Below are 16,611 nucleotides of genomic sequence, written 5' to 3'. Positions count from 1 at the left end.
AGAATAAATTATTTTTATAAATGGCAAAATTATACTAAAAATAGAATTCTATCAATAATTTTACAGTACATGTAATATATTCTCTCAATGTTAACACTTACTGAGCACTCTACTATTTGAGCACTGAAGAGCTTTACAAGCAAAATAAAAATCATCTTAATAACCTTTATAAAGTGGAATGATTATTCCCATTTTACAGAGAGAATCAAAGAAATCAAGTGGTCTGCTTGAGGTACATAGCTATTAAATGGCAGACTCTGAATTTAGAAGCAGATTGATTCCAATGACCCTGCTGTTGATCAATGTGTTCTAATAGCCTCTGTAACATCAGATAATAGATATTAATAAGTTGACTGAACTCATTTAGGACATTAAATCTTAATTTAGTGGGGTAAAGCAACAATATTACAATTAGTGAGGAAATTAGAAGAGCCACAGAACATAGAATTAAAGAATTCAAAGAAACCATAAAGGTCCCACAGTCAAATTTTCCATATAATTGAAAACATTTTTCAATTTCCATATAATTGAAAACATTATTCTTTAAACATTCAGTCAATGGATTAAGCTCTAATGTCCTATTTTTACAAATAATTATACCATGTCATTTTGAAATCTTTCAAAATTAAAAAAAAAAATTTATGTTCAGTGTTTAAATTTAATTTTGCTCTGACACAGTTTAACATACTAAAAAACACCAGCTAGAAATTACTATCCTTAGTCAACATAATATTTACTAATTTATATTCAGAGAGGTTTTACTTACACAAAAGGATATACTACATTCTACTATACTATTTCTATACACTGATTTCTTAAAAGTCATAAACCAATTCAATGAATTTCAATTTCACATAGTAAAATAAATTCTGCAAAAAAAAAAACTTTCCATAAAATAATCAACACATTATTTTTAAACTACAACAGTAAGAACTTTATGTCTAAAAGCTTTTGCACAGCAAAAGAAACCATAAACAAAATAAAGAACAACTTATGGAATAGGAGAAAATATTTGCAAATGATGCAACCGATAAGGAATTAATTCCCATGGTATACAAACAGTTCAGACAGCTCAATATCAAAAAAACAACAGCCCAATCAAAAAAATGTGCAAAAGACCTAAACAGACATTCCTCCAAAGAAGATACACAGGTGGCCAACAAACACATGAACAGATGCTCAATGTCGCTAACTATTAGAGAAATGCAAATCAAAATTACAATGAGGTATCACCTCACACTGGTCAGAATGGCCACCATAGAAAGTCTACAAATAATAAATCCTGAAAAGGGTGTGGAGAAATGGGAACCCTAGCACTGTGGAGAACATGCTGCTGCTGCTGCTGCTACTAAGTCACTTCAGTCGCGTCTGACTCTGTGCGACCCCACAGACAGCAGCCCACCAGGCTCCCCCATCCCTGGGATTCTCCAGGCAAGAACTCTGGAGTAGGATGCCATTTCCTTCTCCAATGCATGAAAGTGAAAAATGAAAGTGAAGTCACTCATTCGTGTCCGATTCTGTGCAACCCCATGGACTGCAGCCTACCAGGCTCCTCCGTCCATGTGATTTTCCAGGCAAGAACACTGGAGTGGGGTGCCAGTGCCTTCTCCAGGGAGAACAGTATGAAGATTCCTTAAAAAACTAAAGATAAAGTTATCATATGATCCAGCAATCCCACTCCTGGGTATATATCCAAAACTGATGAAAATTCTAATTCAAAACGATACATGCATCCCAATTCCCAATGTTTATGGTGGCACTATTTACAATAGCCAAGATGTGGAAACAACCTAAATAACCACCAAGAGATAAATGGATAAAGAAGATGTGGTATATAAATATAATGGAATATTACTGTCATAAAAAAGAATGAAATAATGCCATTTGCAGTGACATAAATAGACCTAGAGATTATCATACTAATGAAGTAAATCAGACAGACATATATAATCACTTATATGTGGAATCTAAAAGATACAAATGCACTACAAAACAGAAATACTCACAAACACAGAAAACAAACTTATGGTTACCAAGGGGAAGAGATGGGGGAGGGAAGGGAGGAGGGAGGGGGACAATTTAGGAATTTGGGATTAGCAGATACACTCTACTATTAATACAAATAAAATAAACAACAAAGTCACACTGTATAGCATAGGGAACTATATTCAATATCTTATAATAACCTATAATGGAAGAGAATCTGAAAAAGAGTATATATATGTGTTGACATGCATAAATAAATCAATTTGCTGTACACTTAAAATTAACACAATATTGTATCCAACTATACTTCAATTAAAAAGACTTTATGTGTATGTAAAATGACAAAATAAATAATTTAACCATCAATTTTGGTATCTTTATAAATCAACCACATGCATTTTATGGTCTGATATTCTACTTTAATGAGGTTCTGAATAACTGCAACTAACAGTTATAAATAACAATATAAAATAAATGGCCAAATAAGATGCTTGTTAATATAAAATTATAACAATGAGGAAGTTAATCACTTTGAAAAACAGAGTAGTATGTAGAATGCTGCTGCTGCTAAGTCACTTTAGTCGTGTCCAACTCTGTGCGACCCCATAGACAGCAGGGATTCTCCAGGCAAGAACACTGGAGTGGGTTGCCATTTCCTTCTCCAATGCATGAAAGTGAAAAGTGAAAGTGAAGTCGCTCAGTCCTGTCTGACCCTCAGCGACCCCATGGACTGCAGCCTACCAGGCTCCTCCATCCATGGGATTTTCCAGGCAAGAGTACTGGAGTGGGGTGCCATTGCCTTCTCCAAGTATGTAGAATAGTAGGGGAGAAATCCTGTCAACCATTATTTGAACCATTTTGATGAATCTTTGGTTCATAAAGTTTCATAATCATATCAATTCACTATGAGCAATTTTCAGTGAATTGTTTCATCACAAAGCTTCATATTCCTCATAAACTATTTTGGCCAAATTTCATGTTTCTACTGAATGTGTACATTTAAATTTTATCTAATTTCCTAGTAAACATTACAGAGACTAGAACTCATATGATTATTGATATTTTATTTCCATATAAATTTTAGAATCTGTCAATCTCTACAGAAAAAAGCCTACTGGGATTTTGACTGGGATTGTGTTGATCAATACCAGAATCAATAAAGTCCAAGAATATAGTCAATATAAAAATTAATTGTACTTCTATATTTGAGCAACAAATGAAAAATAAATTTTTAAAATATCACTTAAAATAGCATCAAAACCAAAAATACTTAGAGATAAACATAACAAAAAGTATGGAAAACTTCTCCATGAAAACTATAAAACAATGCAGAAAGAAAATACAGGAGATCTACATAAATGCAGATATATGTTCATAGATCAGAGCACTCAATATTGTTAAGCTATCTATACTTCTCAAATTAACATATGAAGTCAATCCAATTTCAATCAAAATTCTAATAGGTTTTTTTTTAGAAACAGACAAGTTGATTCTAAAATTTGTATGGAAACAAAGGATCTAGAATAGTCAAGAGAACCTTGAGAAAGAAAAACTGACTTGTAGGACTTAGAAAAACAAATGTCCTCCAACTGGTGATTTCCAAGACTTATTATAATTCTAAAATAATTAAGACAGTACAATACTTGTATAAACAGAGACACAGTTCAATGAAACAGAATACAGTCCAGAAATAGACCCACACATATACAGTCATGTGATTTTGACAAAGGTATCAACATAATGCAATAACGAATTCAACTTTTTCAACATATGGTGTGGCTGTAACTAGTCATATTTTAAAAACTGAACCTTAACTCCTACCTAACACTATACTCAAAAATTAATTCAAAATAAACCATAATCCTAAACATAAAAGCTAAAACTATAGAACTTATAGCAGAAAATAAAGGAAAGTCTTTATGACTTTGATTTAGCTTACAAATCCTTGCACAGAGGAGTAAACAGTATGAAAGGTATTAAGCTTAAAGTAAAGTGATAAATGAGCTTTATCAACATTAAATCTCCTTCTCTTCAAAAGATATTAAGAATATGAAAGGAAAGCCAAAGACTAAGAAAAAATATTGCAATACATATATTTGACACACGACTTGTACCCAGAATACATAAAGAAATCTTACAATTCAATAAGAAAACAACTGTTGTTGTTTTTTTAATTTTTCATTTTGTACTGGGGCATAGTCAGTCTTTCCCATAAGGAAACTTCAGTAAGTCTCTTATCCTTCTCCATCAGAGGGCAGACAGACTGAAAACCACAATCACAGAAAACTAACCAATCTGATCACATGGACCACAGCCTTGTCTAACTCACTGAACCCATGAGCCACGCCATGTAGGGCCACCCAAGACAGATGGGTCATAGTGGAGAGTTCTGACAAAACATGGTCCACTGGAGAAGGGAATGGCAAACCACTTCAGTATTCTTGCCTTGAGAACCCCATGAACAGTATGAAAAGGCAAAAAGATAGGACACTGAAAGATGAACTCCCCAGGCTGGTAGGTCCCCAATATGCTACTGGAGATCAGTAGAGAGATAACTCCAGAAAGAATGAAGAGATGGAACCAAAGCAAAAACAACACCCAGTTGTGGATGTGACTGCTGTTGGAAGTAAAGTCCGATGCTGTAAAGAGCAATACTGCATAAGAACCTGGAATGTCAGGTCCATGAATCAAGGCAAATTGGAAGTGGTCAAATAGGAGATGGCAAGGGTGAACACCAACATTTTAGGGATCAGCGAACTAAAATGGACTGGAATGGGGGAATTTAACTCAGACAACCATTATATCTACTACTATGTGCAAGAATCCCTTAGAAAAAATGGAGTAGCCATCATAGTCAACAAGAGAGTCTGAAATGCAGCAACTGGATGCAATCTCAGAGATGACCGAATGATCTTAGAAATGCTGGGCTGGATGAAGCACAAACTGGAATCAAGATTGCCAGGAGATATATCAATAATCTCAGATATGCAGATGACACCACCCTTATGGCAGAAAGAGAAGAAGAACTAAAAAGCCTACTGATGAAAGTAAAAGAGGATAGTAAAAAAGTTGGCTTAAAACTCAACATTCAGAAAACTAAGATCATGGCATCTGGTCCCATCACTTCATGGCAAATAGATGGGGAAACTGAAAACAGTGACAGACTTCATTTTTGGGGGCTCCAAAATCATTGTAGATGGTGACTGCAGCCATGAAATTAAAAGATGCTTGCTCCTTGCAAGAAAAGTTATGACCAACCTAGACAGCATATCAAAAAGCAGAGACATTACTTTTGTCAACAAAGGTTCATCTAGTCAAAGCTATGTTTTTTCCAGTAGTCATGTATGGATGTGAGAGTTGGACTATAAAGAAAGCTGGGCACCAAAGAATTGGTGTTTTTGAACTGTGATGTTGGAGAAGACTCTTGAGAGTCCCTTGAACTGCAAGAAGATCCAACTAGTCAATCCTAAAAGAAATCAGTCCTGAATATTCACTGGAAGGAATGATGCTGAAGCTGAAACTCCAATATTTTGGCCACCTGATGCAAAGATCTGACTCATTGGAAAAGACCCTGATGCTGGGAAAGACTGAAGGCGGGAGGAGAAGGAGACAACAGATGAGATGGTTGGATGGCATCACCAACTCAATGGACATAAGTTTGAGTAAACTCCAGGAGTTGGTGATGGACAGGGAGGCCTGGAGTGCTGCAGTCCATGGTGTAGCAAAGAGTCAGACACGACTGAGCAACTGAACTGAACTGAACTTTTAGCTGATTAGCCAACAATGTTGTGAAAGTTTCATGTGAACAGCAAAGAGACTCAGCTATACATATACATGTATCCATTCTTCCCCAAACCCCCTCCCAACCAGGTTGCTACAAACACTGATCAGAGTTACATGTGCTATACAGTAGGTCTTTGTTGAAAATAACCCAGTTTTTTAAAAATGAGCAAAAGACTTAAACAGGCACTTCATGAAATATATACAAATGACCAGTAAGCAACATGAAATGATGCTCAATGTCCTTAGTAACCAGGGGTTTTTAAATTAAAATCATAATGAGATTATCACTACCTGTCTAGAGAATAGCTAAAATTAAAAAGATAGTACCAAGTCTAATTAAGGACATGGAACAACTATTTGCAGAAATGCAAAATGGTACAATGACTACAGAAAATAGTTTGGAAGTTTCTTATAAAGCTAAACATGCATTTCCATATGAACCAGCAAACCTACTCCTAGGTATATTTATTCAAGTGAAGTGAAAACTTCGGTTTGTATACAATGTTTATAGTGGTTTTATTTAATTGCCTAAAACTGGGGGGCAAATGTCCTCCAATTGGTGAGATACACCAATAAAAAGGCACAAACTAAAGATATATGTGACAATAGGAATGAATCTGACATGCATTCTGGCAGTAAAAGAAGCCGGACTAGAAAATTTTTAATAATAAATTGGCATGGTGATTATCCAATGTGCATGCATTTATCAAAACTCAGAAATATACACTAAAAAAGGGTAATTTTACCAAACTAAAAAAAGAAGAAGAAAAAAAAAAAAAACTACAGGTGCATCAGTTCAGTTCAGTCGCTCAGTCGTGTCCGACTCTTTGCGACCCCATGAATCGCAGCACGCCAGGCCTCCCTGTCCATCACCAACTCCCGGAGTTCACTCAGACTCACGTCCATCGAGTCAGTGATGCCATCCAGACATCTCATCCTCTGTCATCCCCTTCTCCTCCTGCCTCTAATCCCTCCCAGCATCAGGGTCTTTTCCAATGAGTCAACTCTTCGCATGAGGTGGCCAAAGTACTGGAGTTTCAGCTTCAGCATCATTCCTTCCAAAGAAATCCCAGGGCTCATCTCCTTCAGAATGGACTGGTTGGATCTCCTTGCAGTCCAAGGGACTCTCAAGAGTCTTCTCCAACACCACAGTTCAAAAGCATCAATTCTTTGGCACTCAGCTTTCTTCACAGTCCAACTCTCACATCCATACATGACTACTGGAAAAACCATAGCCTTGACTAGACAGACCTTTTTTGGCAAAGCAATGTCTCTGCTTTTGAATATGCTATCTAGGTTGGTCATAACTTTCCTTCCAAGGAGTAAGTATCTTTTAATTTCATGGCTGCAGTCACCATCTGCAGTGACAATATAAAATGACTTCCAAAAACATAGTACCATAGTATGTAAGAGCAACAAAACCTAAGGTTTAGAGATACCTGTTTAGGTGATGTAACCAAGATGAACGGCAAGAAAGCAAACTCCGTTTAAGAGAAGGGAAAATGGTTAACTTTGAGGAGAAGTGAAAGGGCAGAGACTGAGAAGGGCTGTAAGGGATGGGGGATCTTCTGGTATACCAGCTTTGTTCTAATTCTTTCTCTGGTGGTTACATGAGCAGTTGCTTTCTGATAATTCACTGTGCTATCATTTATACTTTATATCGTTTTAAAAGCAAGCAAGGCAAGTAAACTCAGGGTAAATTATAAAAGAATAAAATAATATATATTTTTTAGAGGTAGGAAGCTTTCCTGGATTTATATTTTGGCTACACCATTTGTTAGATGTGTGACTTTAGGCAGGTTTCTTAACCTTTCTCAGTCTCACTTTACTCATCTGTATAATGGGAAAATTTTACCTGCCTCATAATTATGTGAATTAAATGGGATTAATGTAATTTTTACTTGAGGGTATCTGCCTAGCTTCCAAGTTTATTTTGGAAGGTTCATCTTATCCACCTGGGGATGGCCCTCCAGTAGCCTAGATTTTGTGTCAAATGACCCCACTACTGCCCAGCTGGGTCAGAGGTGAGCAACTGACTCAAGGTGGGCTACTCAAGAAGCCCCCTGTGGAGCTTAAAATGGAGGGTGAGCAAGTTAATTCTCTAGTTGCACTTTATCATCAATCTTTGTTCAGTCGCTAAGTTGTATCCAACTCTTGGCAACCCCATGAACTGCAGCACACCAGGCTTCCCTGTCCATCACTATCTCCCTGAGTTTCTTCAAATTCATGTCCATTGAGTCAGTGATGCTATCCAACCATCTCATCCTCTGACACCCTCTTCTCCTCTTACCCTCAATTATTCCCAGCATCAGAGTTTTTTCCAAAAAGTCAGCTCTTCGCATCAGCTGGCCAAAGTATCATGATGAACAGAATGGATATAAAGCTCCAGAAGAGCAGTGTAAACACATTCTATGCCCTACATTCAGAGTAGGAGAGAAAGAAAAGCCTAGAACACAGAGACAGAGCGAGTAATGCCCACATTTTTGACTGATTTCTGCTTCTTGATTCCAGTCACTTACTGGAAGCTACCCTTGGGTCCCATAAACACAGAATACCTATATAAGAGATATCTTTAAGGAAATAATGCTAGCTCAGGTTGGATTCTATTATTTTCAATCCAACAAGGCTAGGCAATAGTCCTTATATAAAGCATGAAGCACCTAGAAAAGGCTCAAAATCTAGAAACTGTGGCAGGAACTTTCTGATCTTTGACTGACTACATGAGTTGCAGACTTCCTTACCCAGCCCTTGAAAGAGTTCTACTCTGGTGTCCAAAACATAGACTGACCTTGTTAAGGTCATTTTCATCCCTCTATCTATAAGAAATCTATAAGAAAAGCATCCAGCTCAAATTTCCCATTAGATTCAAAAATTTTAATTGCTAAAGACTGCCTCAAGAGAGAAAGAAATTCTATAGTATGACAGAATAAAATTACAACAGCCAAAAATTAATAGAATCAAATGCCTAAATTTAGAGCATAAAGCAAAAGTCAGACAGGGTAAGATGTCACCTAACCAACCAAGGTAAAAATTGAGTATTTATACTTGATATTGTCCAAGATTTCATTATTTCTTGGACAATGCCTACAGAATTTACACTTCTACATTTTAGTGTGGGTATTTTTACATTCACAAGCTATAGGCTATTTTCCCTAGGGTACTCTGGCACACCAAGTAACGTTGACATGGACTTATTACTATATTATAGAAAGTCCAACTGTTTGAGGCTGTTTGTCTGCTTATTTATCAAAGTCAACCTATGTACACTGGGATAAAACAGTTCAGAATCAAGTTATATAAGGCAAGCTTATTGCAACCATTCCTTATTTTGCCTCATTTTAATAAATTAAAGACACAGTAAGACACGTGGTGAAACAAGTGTTGTCGCTAAGGTTATGATTATCACTTAAGTATATGACTGTACCTTATTCATATAATACGTGTATGTTGGAAGACATATTAAAAAACAATTATTTCATATAGCTACTTCAGTCAATTTTATGTTCTAATGTTCTCCATTGTATTGGAATTTAGTTTAGCTTGCTCTAATACACAAAATATGAAATATAGACAATCTGGAAAATGAGTTCCATTATTTTCCTAATATATGTATAAAATATTATTTTTAAAAGCTTAACTGTCGATTTTAATAACAGTAATTGTATTGATGTTTTAACCTAAGATCTGTAAAATTACATATGCATTCAATCCCCAAATTTCCTTAATAAAGTAGCTTTTTGTGATAGCTGATCTCTAAATATACTTTTCTCTAAACAAACATCCAACTGCCACTCATATTTGCATATAAATAGCACCTATAATAATGAGATAATATTTGTATCACCCAAGAAAAAATTTCTGGAATATGTTGAGAATTGAATCCTCCTAAATTAATTAGATAACAAGTATCAGTAATTATGAAACCATCTGTGAGCAATGTTCTAAATAAAATTTATTCATAAACACTAGAGGGTGCTCAAATTCAACAGTGTCTGCTCATTGCTGAGCATCTGAAAGCAACAACCCTGTTAATCAACTATATTCCAATATAAAATAAAAATTAAAAAACAAAATACAGTGTCTGATATCTGGCATTGATGCTTAAAATAATTTTCTCCTTAATTAAAGATAAATGAAGATAATTATCAGCACCAACTTTTGCTTTTGAATTATATAGAGAGATACTTCATGAGATAAAATTTCATCTTTCCAGAATATATAATAGAACTTAGTAGAATTCCACTGAAATCATTTTTATTGTACAACTATTATATTTAATATTGTGTTAAGTGAACAGAATAGAAAATAAGTACAGAGGAAGTATAAAGACAGTCCTTATCACTATAGGAAATTAATGCAATATTCAGATGGTTAACAAAAGGTGTATCCCGTATATTATGGACTTAGGTTCAAGGAAAATTACAAAATGAACCTGGTAAAAGACATACAGTAGCTCAATTTCAATTGCTAAGTATTAAGGTATAGTTTACCTATTTTACAAAAGCAACTTAAAAACAGTATTTAAATAATAAATAAAAGTAATACTGTTGTTGGATATCATCTGTTGTCTCGAGAAAATATTTTTAAAGCCAATAGACATAGGAAATTGAAAACAAAAAAATCTAGACTTTGAATATCATAATAGGAAATAATAATAAAATCAATTTCAAATCTTCATAAGAAATACATTTACTACTAGCTTTTAAAATTTATTTCTAAAACATTCACAACCTCAATTACAAATCTTTGAAATTTTCAAAATTTAAAGTAACTTATATGTTGCCATTTGGCAATCCAGGAAAGCTCCCTGGAGTATGTGTTTCCAATAGATAGCATGAAACAATTCCAAATAACAAAGCTGAATGGCAAACAATATCAATTTCTATGTATTTCAAAAAAATAAATATTAACTGAGATACTACTTAACCCCCAACAAAGTATGTTGCCTTTAAAAATGTTTACAGAGAAGAAAAACAGAACACTATCTATACTTCTAAAGTCACATAGCCAAAATTAACGAGTCTCTCTCAGTCTCTCACTCTTTCACACACACACACACACACACACACACACGCATGCACACACTACTCACTCACACACAATCCACTCCTCAAGAGGAGAGTACTTGGAGTATACCTACCTCTCCTTCTCTCATTCCTTTCCCTAACTAATAACTAAGGGACCCCAGAGAAATCCTGAACAGTGGGACCTGTTCATAAAAAGCCACTTCAAATTTACAACAGCCCCAGATAAACTGTTTAATAGAATACAACACTAGACAAAAGCCAGAGATAGGCTTGAACCAGACTCATAAACCACCCAGACTCTGGGAAACAAAACACACGGCAAAGAACTAATCAGACTGCTGGAGTCCAGAGAAATCCTGAAAACAGAAGCACTGTGCTAGAGTTTGAAGTACACATTTGGCATCTATATTCTCCTGGTACTGATCTCCTCTTTCTATGTTTATCTGCCTTGCCTCTGCCAGATTCCTAGGGCCTATTATACTCTAAATGCCCAGCTGCCAGCTTCCCTATTCAGTGTTACGTCATTTAATACCTTCTACTGCAATAGGTGACAAAATACACATTTGTTACAGAGTATTAATCTTTGAAATGTCCTGCCCAGTTATGAAGGTCTTCTGAACCAGCATATACACCTCTACTGACAGAAAAGTATGGCTCAGACATAATCAGTTGTCAGGGAAGTTTTCATCTTTTTAAAAGCAAGTCTGAATTCACACTACTTACAAACATCATATTTTGGAGCTACAACATAACCCTGATCAAGATCTTAGCTTGTCACTGGTATTTAGAGCTTTTGCCCATTAATCTGAAAAGCAAAGAACCAACTAAAGTGAAGAATGGGTAGAAAGGTGCAATTTTATTTATAAATACAAATATTCATCTCATTATTATATCACATAAAAATTTACAAACCATGAGACTAGAATACTCTATTCAAAAAATAATTTAAGATGAATACCTGCTTTCCACGACTCCTGAATCTGGCTGCAAACTAATAGTCTCTGTTGTAATTTCCACTTTCCGTACACTTCCAAAGAAATCGGTTATCAGGACATTTTTAGGATCCCTCTGAAAAAGATCAGTGCGATGTCCAGGAGTAGACACACACAGACTTCTGGGGCATACCTGAAACTGAAAAAAATATGTATAGCAATAATGAATGCGCATGCTTACATATTCATACAGCTTATATTAAATTCATTAACACAACATTGTAGTTCTAAAGATTAAACTTTCATTGCTACTGTACTGCTTGACACTTTAGGAAAGCTTTACAGACATTAGAATAGGTTATTGATAAAACAGGAAGCTGGCCAGGGAGGAAAACAACATTCCCTTTTTTAAATCATATGCTACAAAGTATGAAAGCAAAAGTGTTAGTCCCTCAGTCGTGTCCAATTCTTTGAGACCCCATGGACTGGAGCTCACCAAGCTCCTCTGTCCATGGGATTCTCCAGGCAAGAATACTGGAGTGAGTAACCATTCCCTCCTCCAGGGGATCTTCCCAACCTAAGGATGAACCCAGGTCTCCTGCATTGCAGGCTGATTCTTAACCATCTGAGCCACCAGGGAAATTTATGAGAACTCACAGGCAACACTATGACAAGAAAACTGCTTTTTTCTGCATCTATATCCATCTCGGTAGAATGATCTTACCAGAGCAATTTTTTAAACATTTTGCAACCATGACCCTTCATTCAAATTTTAAATTCCAATAAAATATTTACTATATAATAGACAAGTATGTAAAGAAGATGAAATCAGAGCTGCTCTGGACTGCAAGAAGCTAAAGCATAGCCTTGATATCCATCCCCCTGTCCTCCTGCTGTGAAGCTACATACACTATTCTAAAAATCAGGTACCTTTCTTAATTTATCCATAAACCCAAAGAACCTCAAGACACCCTAGTGCTCCAAGGAATAGTCTGAAAACTACAACTTCATCACTACACAGATCTCACAGTAACTTCTAGGTCAATCTTATACCCGATACTCCACACCAGTGAACTGCCAAGGACCCCTACCAGACACTTGGTCCATGTTAAAAGGTCCTTAATATTTGGTCCTGTCCAGAACCATCTGGAATGAACTAAATATGCTCATGGACATTTGGACAAGCCAAATTTCAAGGATCCTTTGCCATGGACCAAATGTCTTATGGACATGTTGGGCAGGATCAAATGTCTGCTAACCCCAATGCCAGACGCAAGTTCATTCACTATGCAAAGCATAAAAAGTGCCCACTATACATATGTCACATGGTTACCTTTCATAGAGGATACAAAAACTGATAAGACTTGGGTCTTCTCTTCAAGTCTAGTCAGAGATGGATAAACATAGCAAGGTAGGGAAAAAGGTCGGAGAAGGCAATGGCACCCCACTCCAGTACTCTTGCCTGGAAAATCCCATGGACGTAGGAGCCTGGTAGGCTGCAGTCCATGGGGTCGCTAGGAGTCGGACACGACTGAGTGACTTCACTTTTCATTTTTCACTTTCATGCATTGGAGAAGGAAATGGCAACACATTCAGTGTTCTTGCCTGGAGAATCCCAGGGATGGGGGAACCTGGTGGGCTGCCGTCTATGGGGTCGCACAGAGTCGGACACGACGGAAGCAACTTAGCAGCAGCAGCAGCAGCAGCAACAGGGAAAAAGGTAACAGGTTCTAATTCAGAAAAAAATAAACTTCTAAGTGTTTGAGGATAAGAAAAAAGAGGGAGTGGGACTTAAGCTATTTTTTGAAAGAAACAGGAAGATTACAGATGGGAAATAAGAGCATTTCTAATAAAGGAGCAGCTGTAGAGATGTATAAGGCAAAGAACCCAGCTTGGCAGAAGCCCAGGCTATCTGAAGGAAACCATTACAGGCCCAGACACCACAGAACTTGTGCACCTGTGGCAACAAGACTATGTGCATAGGTAATCACCAACACGACAGGAGAGGGATGGGGAAGGGCAGAGCAACTCTAATTTATAGCACACAGGTGTTCCAAGAACCATGTGAAGCAGTTTGTAGATATTCTCATTTAAGTTTACCAATAACTTTGAGGTATACAAAAATTATTATCTCCCCTTCAAACTAAAGCTCAAAGAGCTTAAGTAATTTGTATAATATCACAGTGCCTTCCAGATTCAGGAAAGCAATAACAGGAAATAAGAAGAGTTCATGATATAAATTAAGAAGCAAAGGAGGAAAAAATGGGTAGGGGAAGGCTAAGAAAGTGAAATGTCAAACAAGGACAAAACAGATGGAAGGTTGAAGAAACAAAGTAAAAGATAAAATAAACAAAGATAAAATTAAAGTTCTAGGTATAGTGAAGGTACTCCTGTGTGAACAACCTGGTGGGCTTTGTTAAGTACACAATAAATATTTTCTTCCTTGCTGCTAAAAAACAAATGAAAAACATACTTTCACTTTTTAAAAAAACTGAATTATAACTGAGACAATTACATTAGTTTCAGATGCACCACATAGTGATTTGCCATTTTTGTACATTACGAAATGGTCACCATGAGAAGACTAGTTACAATCTGTCATCATACAAAGTTATTAAACCATTGACTATATTCCCTATGCTGTACATTACACTGCTATGACTTATTTACTTTATAACTAGAAGTTTATACTTCTTAATCCTCTTTACCTATTTCACCCGTGCCTCCCCTTAACTCACCCATCAGACAACAATCTGTTTGCTCCGTCTCTGACTCTTATTTCTATGTTTTAGATTCCACATATAAGTGATAGTATACAGTATCTGTCTTTTCTCTCACTTACTTCACTAAGCATAATACCCTCTAGGTCCATCCGTGTTGTTGCAAATGGCAAAATTCCATTATTTTCTTTGGCTGAGTAATATTTCATTGTATATATATACCACATCTTTACTCATTCATCTATTGGTAGAGACTTACAGTTACTTCCATATTTGGCTGTTGTAAATAATGTTGCTATGAACATCGAGGTGCATGAGAGTGTTCTTCCCTAGTCTGTATTCTTACTTCCCTCACTGTAAATTAACAAATAAGCAAGCATAGGTTTATTTCTGGACTACCTATTCTGTTTCATTGTTCTCTATATCTGTTTTTGTGCCAGAACCATACTGTTGTTAATTACTTTTTTAGTTTGAAGATCTAATTGACTCTCTCAGGCCAATTCATGAAGTCAGGCAGCATCCCATCCAGCAACTGAAAGAGTTCTCCGAGGGGTTGTACAAAATAGGTTTTCACAGGAAGAAAGGTAAGGCAAGGTAGCTATTAGCAAAAAAAAAAAAAAAATTATTTTTAGGCCAGGATATCTCCCTTTCTGGGGGGAGGAACAATAAAAAGGCAAGAGTTTTATCATGCAAACTGCGTCTGGGGTGATGGGGGATAAAGAGAAACCATAACATTTTTGCTTAATTCCCATGACACCCAGAGATGCTGGTTCCAGGTTCATAAATTTTAAGTTGGTCATACTTCTTCATTCCATTTCTGACCTTCCAGTCTTAGGGAGATCATTTGCTTGGTGGTCGGCAGCTATGAATATGAATTTAAAGCTTCTGAGAAAATACAACCCACCATGGGGACTACTTTGATTATTATAAGCAGGATTATCCCCAGTGCTTAGAATGCACTTCAGAGTCATGGTCCCCAATACTCAAACCAACCAAAGACCCCATTGAAGGAGTTAGCCTTTTAAGCCAACTGGCTTGCTCAACGACCTTATGTAATAGAGTTTCACCTTCCATAGACGTGTCAATCCAGGTATAGCAGGTAATACTAGCCATAGCACAGATATCTCCTGGTTGACCTAAAAGATAATCAAGGACTATTCTATTATCAAGAACAACTACAGCCACAGCCTAAGAAAGCTTTCCAGGCAGCTAGCACTTTTTCAATGGGTTCTGTAATACTTTCAAGAGTTACGGAGAGGCTTCTGATCATATTCTCATTTTTATTTACTCCTTATCAGGGAAACTTGCCCTGCCAAAGGAAGCAATTTCAAATCCTAAATGCCTTCTGGTAGGTCCTTTCTAGAACAGACAGGGGCACAGTTAGATAACCTAAAAGGTATTATCTGCTTATATACCAGTCATCTAGGCATTCATAGACCCAAGGAAAATAACCATCACAAACCAAGACAAATCCTATCAGGGCACAAACTACTTCTACTTAGGTGGCACTGTTAATGGATTCATTTGCAAGTTCTGCTGCTTTTGCCCATCAAGCCAATGGTCAATTAGATTTTCTCCTAATCTGAAAAAAGTTGTTCTAAATACCAGAGGTTATCCCTCTAAACAATGGCTTGGGAGATATGGATAACAGTGTTGTCTTTCCAGGTAAATGCCAGACTAAAGAAGGGAAAGCAAAGAAGAAGAGCTTTCAGTTAAAGTATGAAGTATTGATCTGTCATCATGGGCAGAAGCAGTCTACATCAATGTGAGTTATTTCTCTTTTTTGTCAGGTTGATTCGGAGGTCTCCTGCATTTGGACAGGACCAGATGTCAGACAGAATCTTCCTTGGCTCTGAGATGTGTACCCAAGGCTAAATACCTCTTAGTTTTGCAGCAGTGTCAGCAGTCAGAAATACTTGGTAAGGTCCCTTCTGATAGGGCTCAAAGGCTGCCTTTGTTCTTGTGCTGTGCTGTGCTGTGCTTAGTCTCTCAAATGGGTCTGGCTCTCTGTGACTCCATGGACTGTAGCCCACCAGGCTTCTCCAGCCATGGGGATTCTCCAGGCCAGAATACTGGAGTGGGTTGCCATGCCCTCCTCCAGAGGATCTTCCCAACTCAGGGACTGAACCCAGATCTACCGCATTGCAGGCAGATTCTTTATCG

General features: G+C 36.8%; 1 protein-coding gene across 3 annotated transcripts in view; it reads right to left on the bottom strand.

The window, feature by feature from the left end:
• Positions 1-16,611, bottom strand: part of PIGK (phosphatidylinositol glycan anchor biosynthesis class K) — a 136,356-nt gene that overhangs the window by 72,427 nt on the left and 47,318 nt on the right. For all 3 annotated transcript variants that reach the window (XM_061411543.1, XM_061411544.1, XM_061411542.1), the window contains exon 9: positions 11,755-11,927. In XM_061411543.1, coding sequence (XP_061267527.1) covers positions 11,755-11,927 — 173 coding nt within the window. The remainder of the gene's footprint in view (positions 1-11,754; positions 11,928-16,611) is intronic.

Source organism: Bos javanicus, chromosome 3 (assembly GCF_032452875.1).
Source record: "Bos javanicus breed banteng chromosome 3, ARS-OSU_banteng_1.0, whole genome shotgun sequence".
Taxonomy (NCBI): Eukaryota; Metazoa; Chordata; class Mammalia; order Artiodactyla; family Bovidae; genus Bos; species Bos javanicus.
Note: the sequence above shows the minus strand (reverse complement) of the source record. Positions and strands in the feature narration are given on the sequence as shown.